This window comes from Engraulis encrasicolus, chromosome 15 (assembly GCF_034702125.1).
Source record: "Engraulis encrasicolus isolate BLACKSEA-1 chromosome 15, IST_EnEncr_1.0, whole genome shotgun sequence".
Classification (NCBI taxonomy): domain Eukaryota; kingdom Metazoa; phylum Chordata; class Actinopteri; order Clupeiformes; family Engraulidae; genus Engraulis; species Engraulis encrasicolus.
Window position 1 is genome coordinate 8,640,636 of NC_085871.1, and position 16,497 is coordinate 8,657,132.

A 16,497-nucleotide genomic window follows, 5' to 3' on the forward strand; every position below is an offset into this window, starting at 1 on the left:
AGACACCCCCCTGCACCCGTTTCTGGCCAACCAGAGGAGCCTGTTCAGCTACAGACTCCGGGCCTTCCCCTGCCGGACAGGACAGACTACGGAAGTCTTTTGTGCCCAGGGCCATCCAGCTCTTCAACACCACACAGAAAGAGACAAATTAAAGAGATTGTCATTGGTGACTGGACTGCATAAACTACCCCCACACTGGAACACTCAACCTGCAGCCACTACAACCCCCCCCCTTCCCGATTCTTTTCTCTACTGAACAGTTTACACTTCATCCCACCCCTACCCCCCACCCCCCGGAGCAAGCGCCTGCACTACCTTGGACACTTTAAGGGTTGCCCAATACAGGACAATAACCCACTACACCCCACCTCAGCTACCTCACCCCCTGGAATAGCTGCTGTGAACTACTCAGCTTTTGCATGGACAATAATTAGAACTTCTTTGGCTCTTGTATGTGTACTTAACATGGTTATTTTGTTTTTCTGTGAGTGTGAATGTATGCAACATGACACCCTACCAGGACCTTGTGTCTGTGCAGGGATGTGTGTGTGTGTGTGTGTGTGTGTGTGTGTGGGTGGGACAATGTGTGTGTGAGTGTGTGTGTGTGAGAGAGAGAACATGTGTGTATGTGAGATAATGTGTGGCGGTAGTACTCAAGATATATTTTTCCTGTAATGTTCAATTATGTGTATAATGTCTTGTGTATGTTTTGTATTTGTGTATTTATGTAATCTGACAGACACCTTAATTTCCTTCGGGATTAATAAAAGTACTCTACTCTACTCTCTACTCTACTCTACTCTACTTTCTATTTCATGCATGGCAGTAAGAGTGGGCGGGCACATGCTTCTCGGCTACATCTATGCTGGGTACGCGACGCAAGTCAGTCAAGGGTCCGTTCAACATGTATTTTTAGGCAAAAACACGTTTTCACAACCCCACCAGTATGAAGGCTCTTCTTGTACGTTTCAAATATCACGAAGCTAAATAACAGCGCCTAGTCGCACGGATGACTAAAGAATCGGATTCTGTGCCTTCTCTTGCGCCTGCCCAACTAGCCTGCCTGCTGAGCTATATCCTGCTTCTGGTAGAGAAGTCTTCTCGCGGCATCACGAAGGATGGTCGAAGAGAACTTAATGATCGGTCAGTGTCATTTCTTTCTTGTATGTTAGCTTAGGAAATCCAATTCTACTTTCTATGGTCTGGTGATAACCATGCCTATGTGGAAAAGGGAGGATGGTCACTCTGCGAAGGTGCAGGGTTATCCACTTCTTTGTTCTCATTTCAATTGGAAATTTACAGATAGGCCTAATGATGAAGGTCTCGGATTTGTCTACTGTAGACAAAACACGGAAATAACTCGTGCTGTTTTCGCAGACTAAACGAAATGTGATATCAATGGGGTGGGTAGGCACTTTTAACCCTTGTAAAGCTAAGGGAAAAATAGAGGGCTAGTAGTATTATTGTTCTTTTACATTGAGATTCACTGGCCTTGGTTCATCAATCCCCCCCGCCCACATTTGAGCATATAGGCACGTGCATTTGCTATTCGTAGAGCAATACATTTATAAATTCATGATTTAATCAATGATCAAAGCCATCAAACACCAGCAGCATGCATGCAGCCCCACACAAGAGCTGTATCCCTACCATGTTTCACTTTAGGCACCATGTATTTTTATATATTCTTCATCTCCAACACCATGGCAAGCATACTAATAATAATTAGGGAAGTACCTAAGAGATGCTTAGGCAAGTCAGCATGAGCTTGAGCAGACTTGTGTAATTATCAGGGAAATACCAAATAAAAATGCACAGGTAGGCTTGTGTAATTATCAAGAAGTGCAAATGTCAGCACTAAGGGGGTGGTATAAATGTGTTGCTGCTGACTACTGGTGTGGCTAAATGCCTGTGGTCCTTGTCTTTCGGTACTACCTCTGCCCCCCCAAAGGACTTAGGCCCCCTCAAACCATATGTAAAAGACTCAGCAAAAAACCTTGGGGTGTTTTTAGATTCATTTTTAGTATGGAGAAACAGGTCAATATGGTTGTTAAGTCTAGTTTTTATCAGTTACGAGTAGTATCCAAGGCCAAACCCTTTTTATCTTTTAAAAACTTTGAAAGAGTCATCCATGCTTTTATCTCATCACGCCTTGATTACTGCAATGCCTTGTATGCTGGCCTCAGTGCTTCCACCTGGTGCTTCCTCCCTCTCCCGCCTGCAACTTGTGCAAAACGCTGCTGCCCGCCTCCTTATTAAAGCTCGAAGGCGGGAGCATATCACGCCTGTGCTTGCTGCTCTTCACTGGCTCCCTATACGCTACAGAGTAGATTTTAAGATTCTTTTATTTGTTTTTAAAGCTCTTCATGGCCTGGCACCATCTTATTTATCTGACCTACTAAACGTAAACGCCCCCTCTAGATCCCTCAGGTCATTAGAACAAGCGCTCCTCATTGTACCACGCTCCAGGTTGAAAACCAGAGGAGACAGAGCTTTTGCTGTAATGGGCCCCAAAGTCTGGAATGACCTGCCACTCTATATCCGCCTGTCCCCCTCCCTAGCTGCTTTTAAAACTCACCTTAAAACTCACTTTTATGCATTAGCTTTTAACACTGTATGACCTCTGTGTTTGCACCTAGTTATTTATCTATCTATTTCTACTTTTTTTTAAAAATTATTTCTTTGTTCTTACATGTTGATCATCCCCTTAGCTCTTATATGTATTCTTATTTTTAAATATGTCTTTTTATGGTTTGCCCTTTAGCATAACCTATCCACCCCCCTTTTTTTGTTCTACATGATCCTCAGTTTTTAGATCTTATTGATTGTGATTTTTCTTCTTTATCTTGTCCTATGTCCTCAAGTATGTCTATGTGTTCTAAGGTTGAAAGATTCCTTTCAAGTCCTCCTACTTGTCCAGCACTTTGGACAGCTACCTCTGTTGTATTTTAAAGTGCTTTATAAATAAAATTGACTTGACTTGACTTGACTTGACTTGACTTGAAAATTGCCTGTGGTTTGAACCAAAAAGTCTGTAACTGTCCCAGGGAGTACTAGGGAGTGTGAGACAGGAAAGTTGTTGCCCTGTATTGACATAAAGAGATATTGAAGGGGTTATAAAAAGGAGATTAGCATACTTTTTGAAAGAACCATTAGAGCCCTGCACAGTATATGAGAAGAACCTGTTGTCTTGTCGGCTGGTGGCTTTATCCACTTGCTCTCACGCTGCACAGTCGGTGACACCATAGAAGAACATACAAAGTACCATCATGTCGCTGGTAATGCTTTGGCATGCTCCATAAATAACGCTATAATGTGTTGCAAAGTGTTAGCCACTGCTGCCGTCACTCGAACATTGTCCTCACGTAGGCCTGTCACGATAACAAATTTTGCAGGACGATACATTTGCCAATAAATTATTGCGATATACGATAATATTGTCTTCTCGGTCATTTTCTAAAAATATAATGAAAATGGGATAAAAATGCGAATACACTCTTTCTAATTGTTAAAGTGTTGCAGCAGGGGGTGCTAGATAGAGGGGTAGATAGAGAGATATACAAGGTAGAGAGACTGAATATCGATAGGCACATTTCACTCAGCGCAATTATGCTTAAACGTAGGTGTACTTTTAATTTCCAGTCTAAGACAGAGTGACGAGAAAAACAAAGAAGTATGCAATAACTTATTGTGGAAAAAAGTTAAATGCTTGTAAAAACTTATTGTACGATATATTGACTTATTGAATATTGTGACAGCCCTATGCTCACATGTGATTGGTGTGACACAATAAAACTTAATTTACAAAGCATAGGAATCGATTCTGATGTACTCACGTTAAGATATGTTATCCCAGAATGGAGTTGGTAGGAGTACAGAAACCACAGAAACCGCTACAACATCCAGCCGACTAGAAAACAGGTTCTAACCATGCACTACACACTGGTCCAATGGCACTTCCAATGTGAAACACCTGCCACGTAGCATTTTGGGATTCCCGTCTGCGTGCGCAGCTGGGAAGAATCAAAACATACGAACCCATGTATAGTGGCTATCTTAAAACGTAATATGCTACTACAGCTTCTAAAAGTTGAGGCATTATTTGATGGTACATCAGCTTCTGTTTTAGTTTCTGTACAGTCCATGTGATAAAATGCCAAACAAACGCCGTTTTAAAAGACAATGGACAGACGTCATGGCCATTCATGCCTAGGGGGAAGACAGAATTGATGGCTGGCTACCATTATCAAGTTCCTAGCAGAAGAGCTATAACAACACCCTCAAAATGGATGCTTTTAGGCCTATAGATATTTTTTTAATTAATTGTTTGGGAGGTGTAATATTGAAATAGCCTAGTAAAACACAGTTTCTTATCTCCATGTCTCAACTCCAGTGATTTCGTGCCAAGCTAAATAAATCAATCGAACAGCCGTCATGATGTTTATCTTTCCTATTTCAAATCTCCGCGGTAGGGTAGTGGAAACACAGCTGACCAATCAGGGCTCAGTACTCTCCGCACTGCTGCTAGCGCATTGACCAATTACAGTCTTTTACTGTCCAAGAGCATATCGGGAGCTCACAGACATTTCAGTCTGGGAGAAGCATACCTGAATTGCTGTAACGGTAGGGACACACGCGAATTTGGCCAAGCGAAGCGAACTTCGCCACTCATTCCTATGAGGGAGACGAAAGCAAGCGAAAACAAGCGAACAGGAGCAAAGCGAAGTGAAATTATTAAACCAAGTTTAATATTATGCAAATGAGGAGCGAATCAAATCAACAACATAACTGTTCCATTCCATTTGATTTGCCGCAACAACCTGATGTCGGTTGAATTGTCAGAATGGAACACTGTAGCGAAGGGGAGTAGAGTTGCCCCGCCAGGACTCGAACCCAGACCTTCTGGGGTAGTGAATGGGGGCTCTGACCGCTACACCAAAGAGCCGGGCTCGTTGACTTGACAGTGAGAACACACCCACAACCCTACTGATGGTCACTCTATCACACTGCCTTCCCCTTCAGGAAGCACTTCACACATTCATGGTGTCCCTCACGCAACTGCCCATCATGCTTCTCCCATTCAGTGTGCCCCATCAATGCTTCACTCATCACTGGGGTCCCTCACACCAGGGTCACCAATCCTGGGGATCCCTCACATGGAATTATGGCCTACACACAATGGGTACGCTTCCGATGGCCTCACGGTAGCCATCCCACTTCTGACACCATTTGTAGTGAAGAGGAGTAGAGTTGCCCCGCCGGGACTCAAACCCGTACCTTCTGGGGTAGTAAACTGGAGCTCTGACCGCTACACCAAAGAGCCAGGCTCGTTGGCATTAAAGTCAGAACATACCCACAACCCTATTGATGGTCACTCCATCACAAACACTGAATTTCGCATCTCTTTGCCTCGCTCATTTCACCTGTGTCCCTAGCGTAAGTATGGAATAGCGGACGACGAGGTGTCCCGATATCAAGGGAAATAATGGACGAGGCGGAGCGTTCTAAACAGCCCGACGGCGCAGCCGAAGGGCTGTTCGCTTCGCCAAGTCCATTTCCCTTGATATCGGGACACCTCGAAGGCCGCTATTCCGCTTATCACCCGGTTACGAGCATTTAAGTATTAATTTATTAATAAGTTGATCTAAGGCTTCGTGAGAAAGTAGATTCACCACTGCGCTTGGTACGTTGCTATGGGCACCACTTCCTAATCTAGTGAGACGCGCCTCTATCGGAGGCATAGCCTAAGGACGCGCGCAGAATGTTGGGGTGACTTGACAACCAAATGCGATAGAATTGACGACTGGGGTTTTGACTTGACAAGGAGATGCAATAGAATTAGTAACGGGGTCTTGACTTAAGGGCTCGTTGCAGCGCTACAGAGAGGGCGCTGTTGCTGGTTTCTCAGCTGCAGCAGACGGACAGAGTATGAACTAGGCTTGAGGGGAGGCGCGCAGAGGGTCATAGTGAATAAAAGGCAAATGCCCAGGCCCTCAGATCAGACTTAACTTAAGTTGCTGTTTAAAGGGTACTCTACACCAACCCAACGTTTGGGTCTTGTCATGCGTTGACTACAGTTAGGTCAGAATTGGTTGTGTGTGTCGTTGCGTCTGGGGTAGTTGGAGGACGTTGGTGGTCGTGGGTCTCTGTCGGGAGACTTTCAACATGTTCAGTTGGGTTGAGGGCCGCGTCGGTGGTCGGGCTCCATGTCGGACTCTGATTGGTTTGTGCTAACTGGGCAGGAGGTGGGAGGGCATTTGTTACCTAGTTGTTACCTCAGTCTAGAAAACAGCAGGCTACGTGCAGGAAAGGGTCCGCATATGCGCTTAAAAACAAGTAGAAAAAAGGCGCACAGGTGTGACTTCCATCAACCCTTTCTCTTATTAAATGCTTAGGTCCAACCGGCACACAAAGAGCTCTTTTCCAAAATGAGATGTATCCACATCCACGCACGTGTAATATCTAATTTTGGAAAAGAACTCTTCATTTGTTGTTAGGTATCTATTGTCTGAGCAACCTCTGCGAGACGAAAAACTTGGGCAAAAATCGGAAGGTGAAGCACAGAAATGAACTACAGACCTACGGCTTTTTCAAATGTGTCAAGATTTATGCATGCGCCGATGTGTGTGGTGAGTGGAGATTGACTTTGGAGCGGAGAGGGGGATAGAAAGAGAGAGCGAAATGCTCCGCCTGCCGAAATTCATAAATCAGCCTGAAATCGCTAGTAAAGAGCTGCCCAAAATCGGACAAACGTTGAGGTCGATTAGCAGGATAGGCAGCATTATTGTCCTCCGCATTAATAGGCTTGCAGTGTTTCCCACAGAAATTTTGGAAACTATGGGGGCAGCCGGGGTTTATTTTGTCCGGGTGAGGGGGGGTCTTCTCACACGGGCCTTTTTTTGGGGGGGGTGCGGGTTGTATTCTTGCAGCGTAAATGCAAAACGGCAAAACAATGACTACAGTATGACATTGGCGCATGGAGAAACTGTAGGCCTGGGCCTATATTTCAGCCATTTATATTTTGAGAAATAAGGCTACATAAGATTTTACCCATGACTTGTATAATAGTAGTACATTGTCATTGTCAAAAAATGCAGTACAGTGAATAATTTCTGTTTACAACACAGTTTCATTCGTCCCTCATGCAGGGGTCTGGGAAACAATAAAACAAAATAGGAGCAGAGATAAGAATTTAAGAGCACTGTGAAATTGTTAAAGGCCAACTTCCGATAAAACTCAGTTTTACTCACTCCTTTCGAAGATCGGACGGTCACCCCAAGTTAAACTCACTTGCAAGGCTCTCATAGCGGTGCGTCAACTCTCCTGGCTGTGTTTCCCGGTGTTTCCCAATTTATATCAATAATGCAGAGAAACGAGCGAATCACGAAAGCCTTTCTGCGTTTCGTCACGTCGAAAGAAGGCGTTGCCCACAAAGGTTTATATCGACCCATTTATCTAAAAACATGTCGAGTAATTTTTTTCTGCTTGTTTTCAAAACAAGCAACGTCTGGTGGTCCGAAACATAGCTTAGCTTAGCTATCAGCTGGTTGCTACTCTCAGGTACACACACAGCACAAAGCCTCATACATAAAGCCTGCTCACTCCGGTTGCTCCGTGCCTACAGCTCGCCTAGGGGTCGCTGTCGAAAGAGCACAGCCCTGAATGGAGCCTGCACGCCTCCGTTGGCGCCCCTATAGTGCAGTACCATCCGGGGAAGTGGCGACTCTGTTTCCCATTACATTCTCTCCCAAGGCTGGAGGACTGAGCCAATCAGAGACGCGTTTCTTTGAGAGCAGGAGGAGTGAGCCAATCAGAGACGCATTTCCACGAGAAACACGGAACACTCTCTCGTTTCTCCACAAGCCACCTTGCCAGCTTGCAAAAACGTCTTGAAACAAAGCAACCAGAACGTTTTTTAAAACAGGACCAACGCGTAACACATTCAATAACAATTGGGAACACGGCAATATTAATTAAATTACGTTGAGAGGCGATCTTTAACGCATAGATAAAAAGGGTCTTAGAGGGTAGGCTATGCCTTTTCCCCCACACATATCTGTAGGCGTACACATTCTACATGAGGGGTGCTGGTCACAGGGCCAGTTTTTTCCAAATTCCTCCCATTAAAAGGGCTGAACAACATATTACACATTTATGTCTATATTCACATTCATTACACATTCATTTCTATATGCAGCCCGATGTCTCCTCTGCTGTGTCAATGAAGGTCTGTCACCAAACTCATTACAACTGTAAAACAAAGCCTAGGGAGTGTTAGTAAACTCATCCCAACTGTCCCTTCTCTGAAGGTTTTTTTATATTGCTCCCAAACCCAAGTAAACTACAACAACTTGACTAGGCTTTTGATCCCTGTCTTTCAAGCACTTGTGGTTCTCTCTATAGCAGGGGTGAGAGAGAGAGAGAGAGAGAGAGAGAGAGAGAGAGAGAGAGAGAGAGAGAGAGAGAGAGAGAGAGAGCAACGAGAGAACTCATTGGATTGGTTAACACCCCTGTTAAGAGTGACTTCTTCTATGAAGGGTTTTTTTTTCAGCTCTCTGGGACAGTAGCACAGCAAAGGCTTTCTATTGTGAGTTTGGCCAATCGTTTTGTCCACAACTGAAGCAATAAACAGCACAAATTGAAGTGAATTCCATACATGTCAACAACTAACATTTCCCTTACACGCGGCACGCGATGTAAACGCAGTTAGCGATGATGCATGCGACTAGCGATTTGGACGAAGATCCTCGCATATCGGCGTGTCATAACGCATCGTTGCGCACATGTTCTGTTACTCACCCGATGTTACACGTGTGCACACATGAATCAACTGTAATACCCTTACAGTCACTTCCTAATGCTTTCCCCTCATTCTGTGTTACCGTGGGACTACTTATCTAACCAATACAGAGTCTATAGGATGTATTTACTCCAGGAGGAAAATGCGAAGGAAATTCAAAATCGTAATTCAAATCGTTTTTAACAAAAACGGATATCGTTTAAAAAAAAAAAAAAAAGAATTTTTTTTATTTTTTATTTTTTATTTTTTTTACATTTTCGTAAACTATGGCGGCAAAATTTAAACTATGGCGGGCCGCCATAGTTTCCTCAATGTATGGGAAACACTGTAGGCCTATAGCCTAAATTAAGTTTACAGTGAAGTAATGAAACCGCGAAAGTCGTAGAGTTTTGTGAGCAAGAGAAAGAGATAATGTGGTCTTGCTGGATAAATAGGAGGGGGGCTTTGCCTATGGGCATTGGGCTTCAGCCTATTAAGAGTCATTAATGCATCTACTATCAACTCCTAGGCTACTTGTGACTACTTGTGAAAAGAGTTGACTTCGCGAAAACATGAAAACATATGACAACACGACTTGGACTTGATTGACAACCACACCATCCAAGGGTGCACGACATACCTAATTATCATGAAAATTCCTCAAGGAAAGTCAACGAACTTTATTTCACACAATTTGACACTTCAACCGACTGCAACACTTGAAGGTGTTAGTAGCAAGGTAGCACCCCAGAACTGCATTTTTGTGAATCTGACACCAATATTAAGGGAGAAACGGACTAGCAGAGGTTTCTATGTGAGGGTAGGACACTATGCATTCAGCCTTGATTATATCAATCACTGCAAGTCACTAAAGGATGTCTGAGGTATTATTTGAAAGCTCTTTTCTGGCTCTACAAATTACTCAAACAGCATGGAATACAACAACCTTCAGAATATGAATTATGATACATTGAAAAATTAGAAATTGAATATCAAAAAAACTTTTATTTTAAAATGGCTGGTTACTTGTAAGTAAGTGGCCGTTTGCAGTGGTTCTCAATCTTTTCTGAACGCCCACAATTTACAAAGATGTCTTGTTTTGTCTTTCACAGGAATACCAGCACCTGAAGACTGGACGCATGAGGTTGTTCTGAGTCTCCAGATTTGCTGATGCCAGTTCGTCTTTCAAGCACAACCAATAGGAAGCATGAATGGAAGCCAAATTCCAAACTCCACTGGGAAGATCCCAAGTCATCAAGCCACCACAGTTCAATATGCACTGCAGAATGGAACCGTCTTGCAGCAGACTGGTGTTGTACAGAACAGCACCGGCGTACAGCTTGTGTACGCACCTGCCGTTCCTGTTTACCAACTGACGGGGTACTGTTTGCAGTCGCAGCAGGCAAAGGTGTATGTCATTCAGCAGCCGCAAGCCCAACCCTGTGTGCCTGCACTGGCCAGTGGTAGCCCTGGCCAGGCAGGGCAGCAGCAACAGAACAACGACAGTGCCTCCCATTCCTTCCCTGTAACTCAGTCTCGACCAGAGCCTCCAAGTGATCCAGAGCAAGCACAGGTTCCTGCAAATGGACCACCCAGCAATGTATCGGCAACTGGCCAAGAGCAGCAAGGTGTTGGGCAGCTGGTGCAACTGGAAAAGGACAGTATTGGTGGTGGTAGTACCTCCCATTCACACTATAGCAAAGCAGGGTTGGAGAATTCCCTTGCACCTCCGGGTAATAGATTGTCCATGTTAGGCTCTCTGCCCGCCACTTTAACCAGTTCTACCAATTCCCCTATTTTGTTGGCAGTTTCGGAGAACGGCATCTTTAACAATTCCACAAACTTAACAGTGACACAACCAGCCCTTTCTGTTTCTGTAAGGCGACAGTCAGATACCTCAATCAAGCTACCAAGTTTATCTAGTGTGATGATGAAGAAAAGTTCTTCAGCACCTCCAAAGGCCAATAGAAACAAGATGGTCACAGCAATGTCTTCTGTGCCTACTGTTAGTCAACAATCTGTGCCTTCTGAAGGTATGAGTGTCCTTGCACCTGAAAAGCATATGGATGTTTCCTCACACATAACTAGGATCTCTAGAAACGATTTGATAAACCTATCAATTGCCAATCGTGCCAAGAACACAGCTCATGCTGGTATGAATTCGACGCCTACAAAAGGTCAATCTCATGCTGCTCAGAGAAGGACCTCTTGCACTCAGACTCAAGCACAGAAGGCGCAAGAGCAGAAGGCACAAACACAAAGTCACAAGGCTGTGGCTATTGTTCCACCATTATCAAAAGAGTGTGCTGATGGAAGAGACGAACGACAAACATCTGAACCATTAAAAATGCAGCACATTCGAGGGCCTTCTGGAGAAAAAACAGTAGAAATGTTCAAGGCGGGTGATTTTAGTGCAATCAATCCTCCAGTATATCAACAGTCTGTTGATGACAAGTGCAATGTGTGTGTTGAGGATGATCCTTTAGTCCAACAAGAGCAAAAAAAACTACCTGAACTGTCTGTGGAAAAGACACATGGGGCTAAAACATTGTCAGGCTTAATGATGTCTGATACTTTTTTCTTACAAACCCCCACAACCAATTTACATGAGCCCAAACCGTCTACAAAAAAGACCCTCAGCCAGAAGGAGTTCTGTGGAGAAAGGGCAGCGAAAATATCACTGGAATCGTCAAGACTTGAATCACGAATCATGAATCACAAAAGCACACATGCCACAGGGGTTGATGAGCACAAGGTGGATTCTCTGCCATCAACAAAGGGAAATGAGGAGAAATCTACCCAAAGTCCAACAAGGCCAGCCAATGCTCAACCCGATGAAACCTCTCTCCATTTGGCTACTTTGGCTGAACCTGTACAATCCATATCGCCCACACCCTTTAAATGTAGTGTTGGGATGCTGAAAGAATTGGTTGCTGATCTTGAAGCAAAAAACACGGCAAATGAAGTAATGGAGCAAAGTACCAGGTCTGGCAGTCCAAACCTTGTGAGGTCCTTACTTGATATTTACTGGGGTGGAAGTGCGCGTAATTACCAGGCTGCAAGGGCAGAAGGCATTCATAAGATATTGAAAAACGTCTCCATGTTCACAGGGGCAGATGACTTTGTGTTTGACTGCATGAACACAGATATTTCTTCTCAGTTAGAGGATAACGTCTGCGTTCTCAATGGGGACCGTGATGTTGACACGGCAGAAGTTACTGTTGAGTCACCTCCTAAGGACATTGGAGAAGAAATCAAGAGACTTGCTGAGAACAGGTCCAGCTCGGAAGCCTTGGGTCCTTTACTAACAGAATGCCCTGAAACCTCTAGTCCTTTACAAACAGGATGTGCAGAAATAATGGGTCCTCTACCAACGGACTGCTCTAAAACCTCCATGCCTCCATTAACAGAGCGCCCTGAAACTCCTAGGCCTTTGCCAACAACGTGCTTTGAACCCACAAGTCCTGTACAAACAGAGAGCCCAAAAACTCCCAGGTCTTTACAAACAAGATGCTTTGAACCCATAACTCCTGTAAGAACAGGATGCTCTGAAACATCTTTGCCTTCACTAACAGAGTGCCCTGAAACCCCTAGGCCTTTACAGACAAGATGGTTTGAACCCATAAGTCCTGTACAAACGGAATTCTCTGAAAACCCTATGCCTTTACGAACAGAGCGCCTTAAATCTCCTAGTCCCGTAGATCCTGTACAAACAAAAGGCTCTGTAACACCTCATCCTTTACTAACAGAACACCTTTCCACCCCTTCACCTTTGCAGACAAATTGCTTTGAACCTGGTAGACCGTTACTAACGGAAGACATGACGGGGCACGAAGTGAATGACACTCTTTCACATAGTCCCAGATCCCCTTGTATATCTCCAGTTAACATCACTCTTGTACCGGCAGAGGACATAGAGTGGCTGTTTAATAGTGGGAAAGATGACCAAATGGCACTCAACAAAGAGCCCTTCTCACCCCCATTGAGCAATGAAGGACAATCGGATAGTGTTTTGAAAGACATAAAGGTGACAGTTTGTTCAGTAGACCAGGTCAAATCTATTTTTGAGCTGTTTGAAGATGGTCTAGAGCCCTCGTCTAAATCTCCTGACCAATCAACCATGTGTACAGGTGAAAAAACAGAAACCTCATTGTGTAGTAATGTGGCACCGTGCAGTTCTGGCTCGGACAAATCATTTATCGAGAACACAAAAACTGTGTCGGACAATAAAGCTGCACCTTGCAGCACCGGTGTGGGAAAATCAACCTTGTTGGACATTGCCCCATGTCCTTCCAACTCGAGCAAATCTGTTGATAAGAACACGAAAACCAAATCAGTTGGCCATTGTGTTGATCGTCACCTCCTCTCTGTACTAAAAAAGAAAACACAGAAACCGTTGTTCAAAAAGGCACTCAGCTCATACATAAAAGAGAATACCAGGGTCCCTCAGAACAGCAGGCAGAGTGAAAGGCCGTCCATAGCAACAGTATCTCCCAAACAGACTAAGGTCAAAGGTCAGATTGTGTCACCAAATGACCGGAAAGGCTCATGTGCCACAACAGGACTGGACTTTCAAGTCAAAAGGAAATTATGTGAACATAGTGATGAGGTTGTCCATAGAACTGCAGAGAGCCACTCTACTGGTTCACAGGACGACAGAACCTTAAATACTGATGTAAAACTGAAGCGGCACACAAGTCCAGTCGACACCTCTCACAGTAGTTCCACAAAGAGACCTTGCAAGGAGGCCTCATCCCCAAGTCCTGTCTCAAAAACACCTGTCAAAACCGTGGACAGCAGGGACCATTTAACGACCAAAGCTTTTTTGTACTCTCCTGCAGAAACGTCCGCCAAAAACAAGGTGAAACAAAATTGGGCAACTGCTTTTGTGCCACTTGTTAGGTATAAGAAACCTAGCTGATATTGGACGAATGTTTTGTCCAATTATGTTTTTTAATTCATACGATTGTACAATTGTAATTCATGTATTCTAAAAGTATATGCAATGTGAGGCACCCCCATTTATCTTCTTTCTTTTCACTCATTTTCCGTTTTTTTTTTTTTTTTGGTATTTTCATCCATGACTCTTTCTAAACTTGTTTTTTTATTCACTGGGAAATATTACGTTGTCAATGGAAATGAATTCTACTTTTGTGAACATTTATACGAGCTATTATCAGTGTTAGATCGAAAAGCATGCTATTGTTTTGTTATCAGTATTAGATCGACCAGTATGCTATTGTTTTGTCCAAATAAATTGATATTGAAATGAAGTGTTATTATGATTTGACTATTACTGCATGTATTTACTGAATGCTGAGCAAAAGTAGGTAGGCTACTGCGCAACAGCCACAGGGTGAAAACCTGGGGTGAGTTTCTCAAAAGGGAAGTTGTTAGCCTGTTAGCAACTTCTGTAGTTGGCAATGGGAAAATGCATTGAAAGCAACGAAGTAGCTAACGTAGTAAGCAACTTTGGCTTCGAGAAATTCACACCTGAACCCTTTCTTTCCCACTCTGGAGGAAGCTCCAGAAGTTCTCTGAGGAACCTATGTGTGACAAATAAGGTGCTGTTTCCACGTAGCAGGATATTTTTTTAGCAGGGTATTTTTTTCTCCTGCTAGGTGGAAACGCAACATGTGGATTAAAAAAAATCCTCCATTGTAACAAATGCGTGTCAGACCCCTAAACAGGATATTTTTTTCTCCTGCTATTTTTTTCTCCTGCACCTGGATTTTAAAATATCTGCTACGTGGAAACGGAAGGCCAAAACCAATGCAAAACCAATACAAGCAGGAGAAAAAAATATCCACATAAAAAAATATCCAGCTACGTGGAAACGGCACCTAAGTAAGACTGGGGTTCTCTTGATGGTGCTTCAGAGAGAACCCAGGAATCCAAAGTTTCTTTGAGAAACCAATCAATGGCCCTCGTAGAACCTCTGAATGTTTTCTGCCAAGGTTGCAGCTTCCCCACATTGACATCCATAACCTTAGTTCTCTTGATGTCCCACTTGTTTTTACTTTGCAGATCATATGAATACCAGGAATATGGACCCTGTTTCTCGACAGTGCCATTGTCCCAGTTTGCAACTTAGTAAGTTGCCAAAGGGAAATTGCATTGCAACCAAATAAGTTGCTGACGTAGTTAGTAACGACACTGTCGAGAAATGCCCTCCTGTATTGAAGTGATTGTATAAGACCATTGACTTATAGGGAGAACAGAGTTGATTGTTATGGTTGTCACACTCGGCATGTCAAAGCAGTTGACACAGAAATGTGTAATTAGTGTAACGGGACATCTACATTGATATTGGAGGTAAAAACACAATAACCTTGAGGTGAGACAACATCATGTGTTTCTCACGTGAAAATGATTTTTTGTTTTGTTTTGAGAATTCAAATATTTTCCTTCTCACTCATTGCACTGTGGGCTGAGATGGAAAAAATAGGCCTATATTATGGCCATTTGAAAGTATGAGTTTGAATTTGAAAGAGTAAGCTCACTAAGCTATTTTACATTTTTCTTAACAAGGGCAATCCATGTGGGAGCTAGCCTCCAAAAGAGCTAAACATGTCAGCTGGGGATATCGTCACAATACTTTTCATTGCCTGTGTGTTTTATCTTTTAGTTTTAAAGACCAACCAGTGTCATTTATAATATTTTCACATTTTTATTATCACATGAGTTTTTTGTTTATGTCACTGAATCTTGCCTAATTAAATAGGCCTAGGCCTTAATGGTGCACCGTATAAGATGGTAGCGCAGGGTGGCCAGAGTAGGCCTAGGTAATGCAACTATGCAGCTCATTGAAACTATGCTGCCTATTGCCACATTTGATCTTTTCATGAATATTTTCTGAATAAACCAATAAAGCCAGAGCACAAGAAGTTGTGCAGCTAAACATGTCAATTTCTGGAAATTCTAATTTGATGGTGGTGGTGTGGTAATTTTCGGTGATGCAGCAGAATAAAAAACATTATAAAACTAACAAAATAAGTTGTTTATGTCACACAGGGAAGAAAAAGCTTAATATCATAGAGAGGTCAACCAACACTGTACTGCACAGTGTTGCAAGTCACAGGCCTGGACACGTATGCATGCAGGCCAGTGTGAGACTAAGCGTGTGGGCCTGCTGAGCGTGTGGGCCTGGGGAAAAATGCATACTCAGCACTCTCCTCATACTACCAGTGTGCTTGCCTAAGGAGAATCACAGCTGGGGTTTTCCAGATAAGCAAGGAAGTTTACAGTAAGCAAAAATACTGGATAAGAGAAAGATTACGCAAACCACGCCCACTCAATGCAAAAGCGTGGGCTCAAGTTGGGTCTCCTAAGGGGGCGTTGTCCCCTCCTTCTTCTTCTATTTTTGAGGTGTTTGCTCAAGACGTGCGCTACCACCATCTACAGCGCTAAGGGGACTTGATTTATTCTCAACCTCAGGACTCCGAAGGTCTCCTAACCGAAGGTCTCCTAAAGGGGCGTTCACCCGACATAAAGTGGATACCGGAAAAGAAACAAAATGACGCTTCTTGGTTAGATCCAGTTTCTTTGACAATAAGTCTTTTTGTTTTGGGCGTCGAGCTCTGCTATCTGTGGAGAGCAGGAGGGTGCGGGGGTTATGCTTCCATGAAAAAGGGGGAACTTGAAAAGGTCATAGATAAACAGACATACGCCAGACCAGGGGTTGGAGTGTTGGTCAAAGCCCTGTATCAGCAATATTT

At 43.6% G+C, this 16,497-nt stretch overlaps 1 protein-coding gene across 1 annotated transcript; it reads left to right on the top strand.

The window, feature by feature from the left end:
• Positions 1-1,120: 1,120 nt before the first annotated feature.
• LOC134463737 (uncharacterized) lies at positions 1,121-14,058 on the top strand. The gene is made up of 2 exons (XM_063216976.1): positions 1,121-1,143; positions 9,892-14,058. The coding sequence occupies exon 2, from the start codon at positions 9,987-9,989 to the stop codon at positions 13,698-13,700; it is 3,714 nt and encodes a 1,237-aa protein (XP_063073046.1). The 5' UTR covers positions 1,121-1,143; positions 9,892-9,986; the 3' UTR covers positions 13,701-14,058.
• Positions 14,059-16,497: the final 2,439 nt, after the last annotated feature.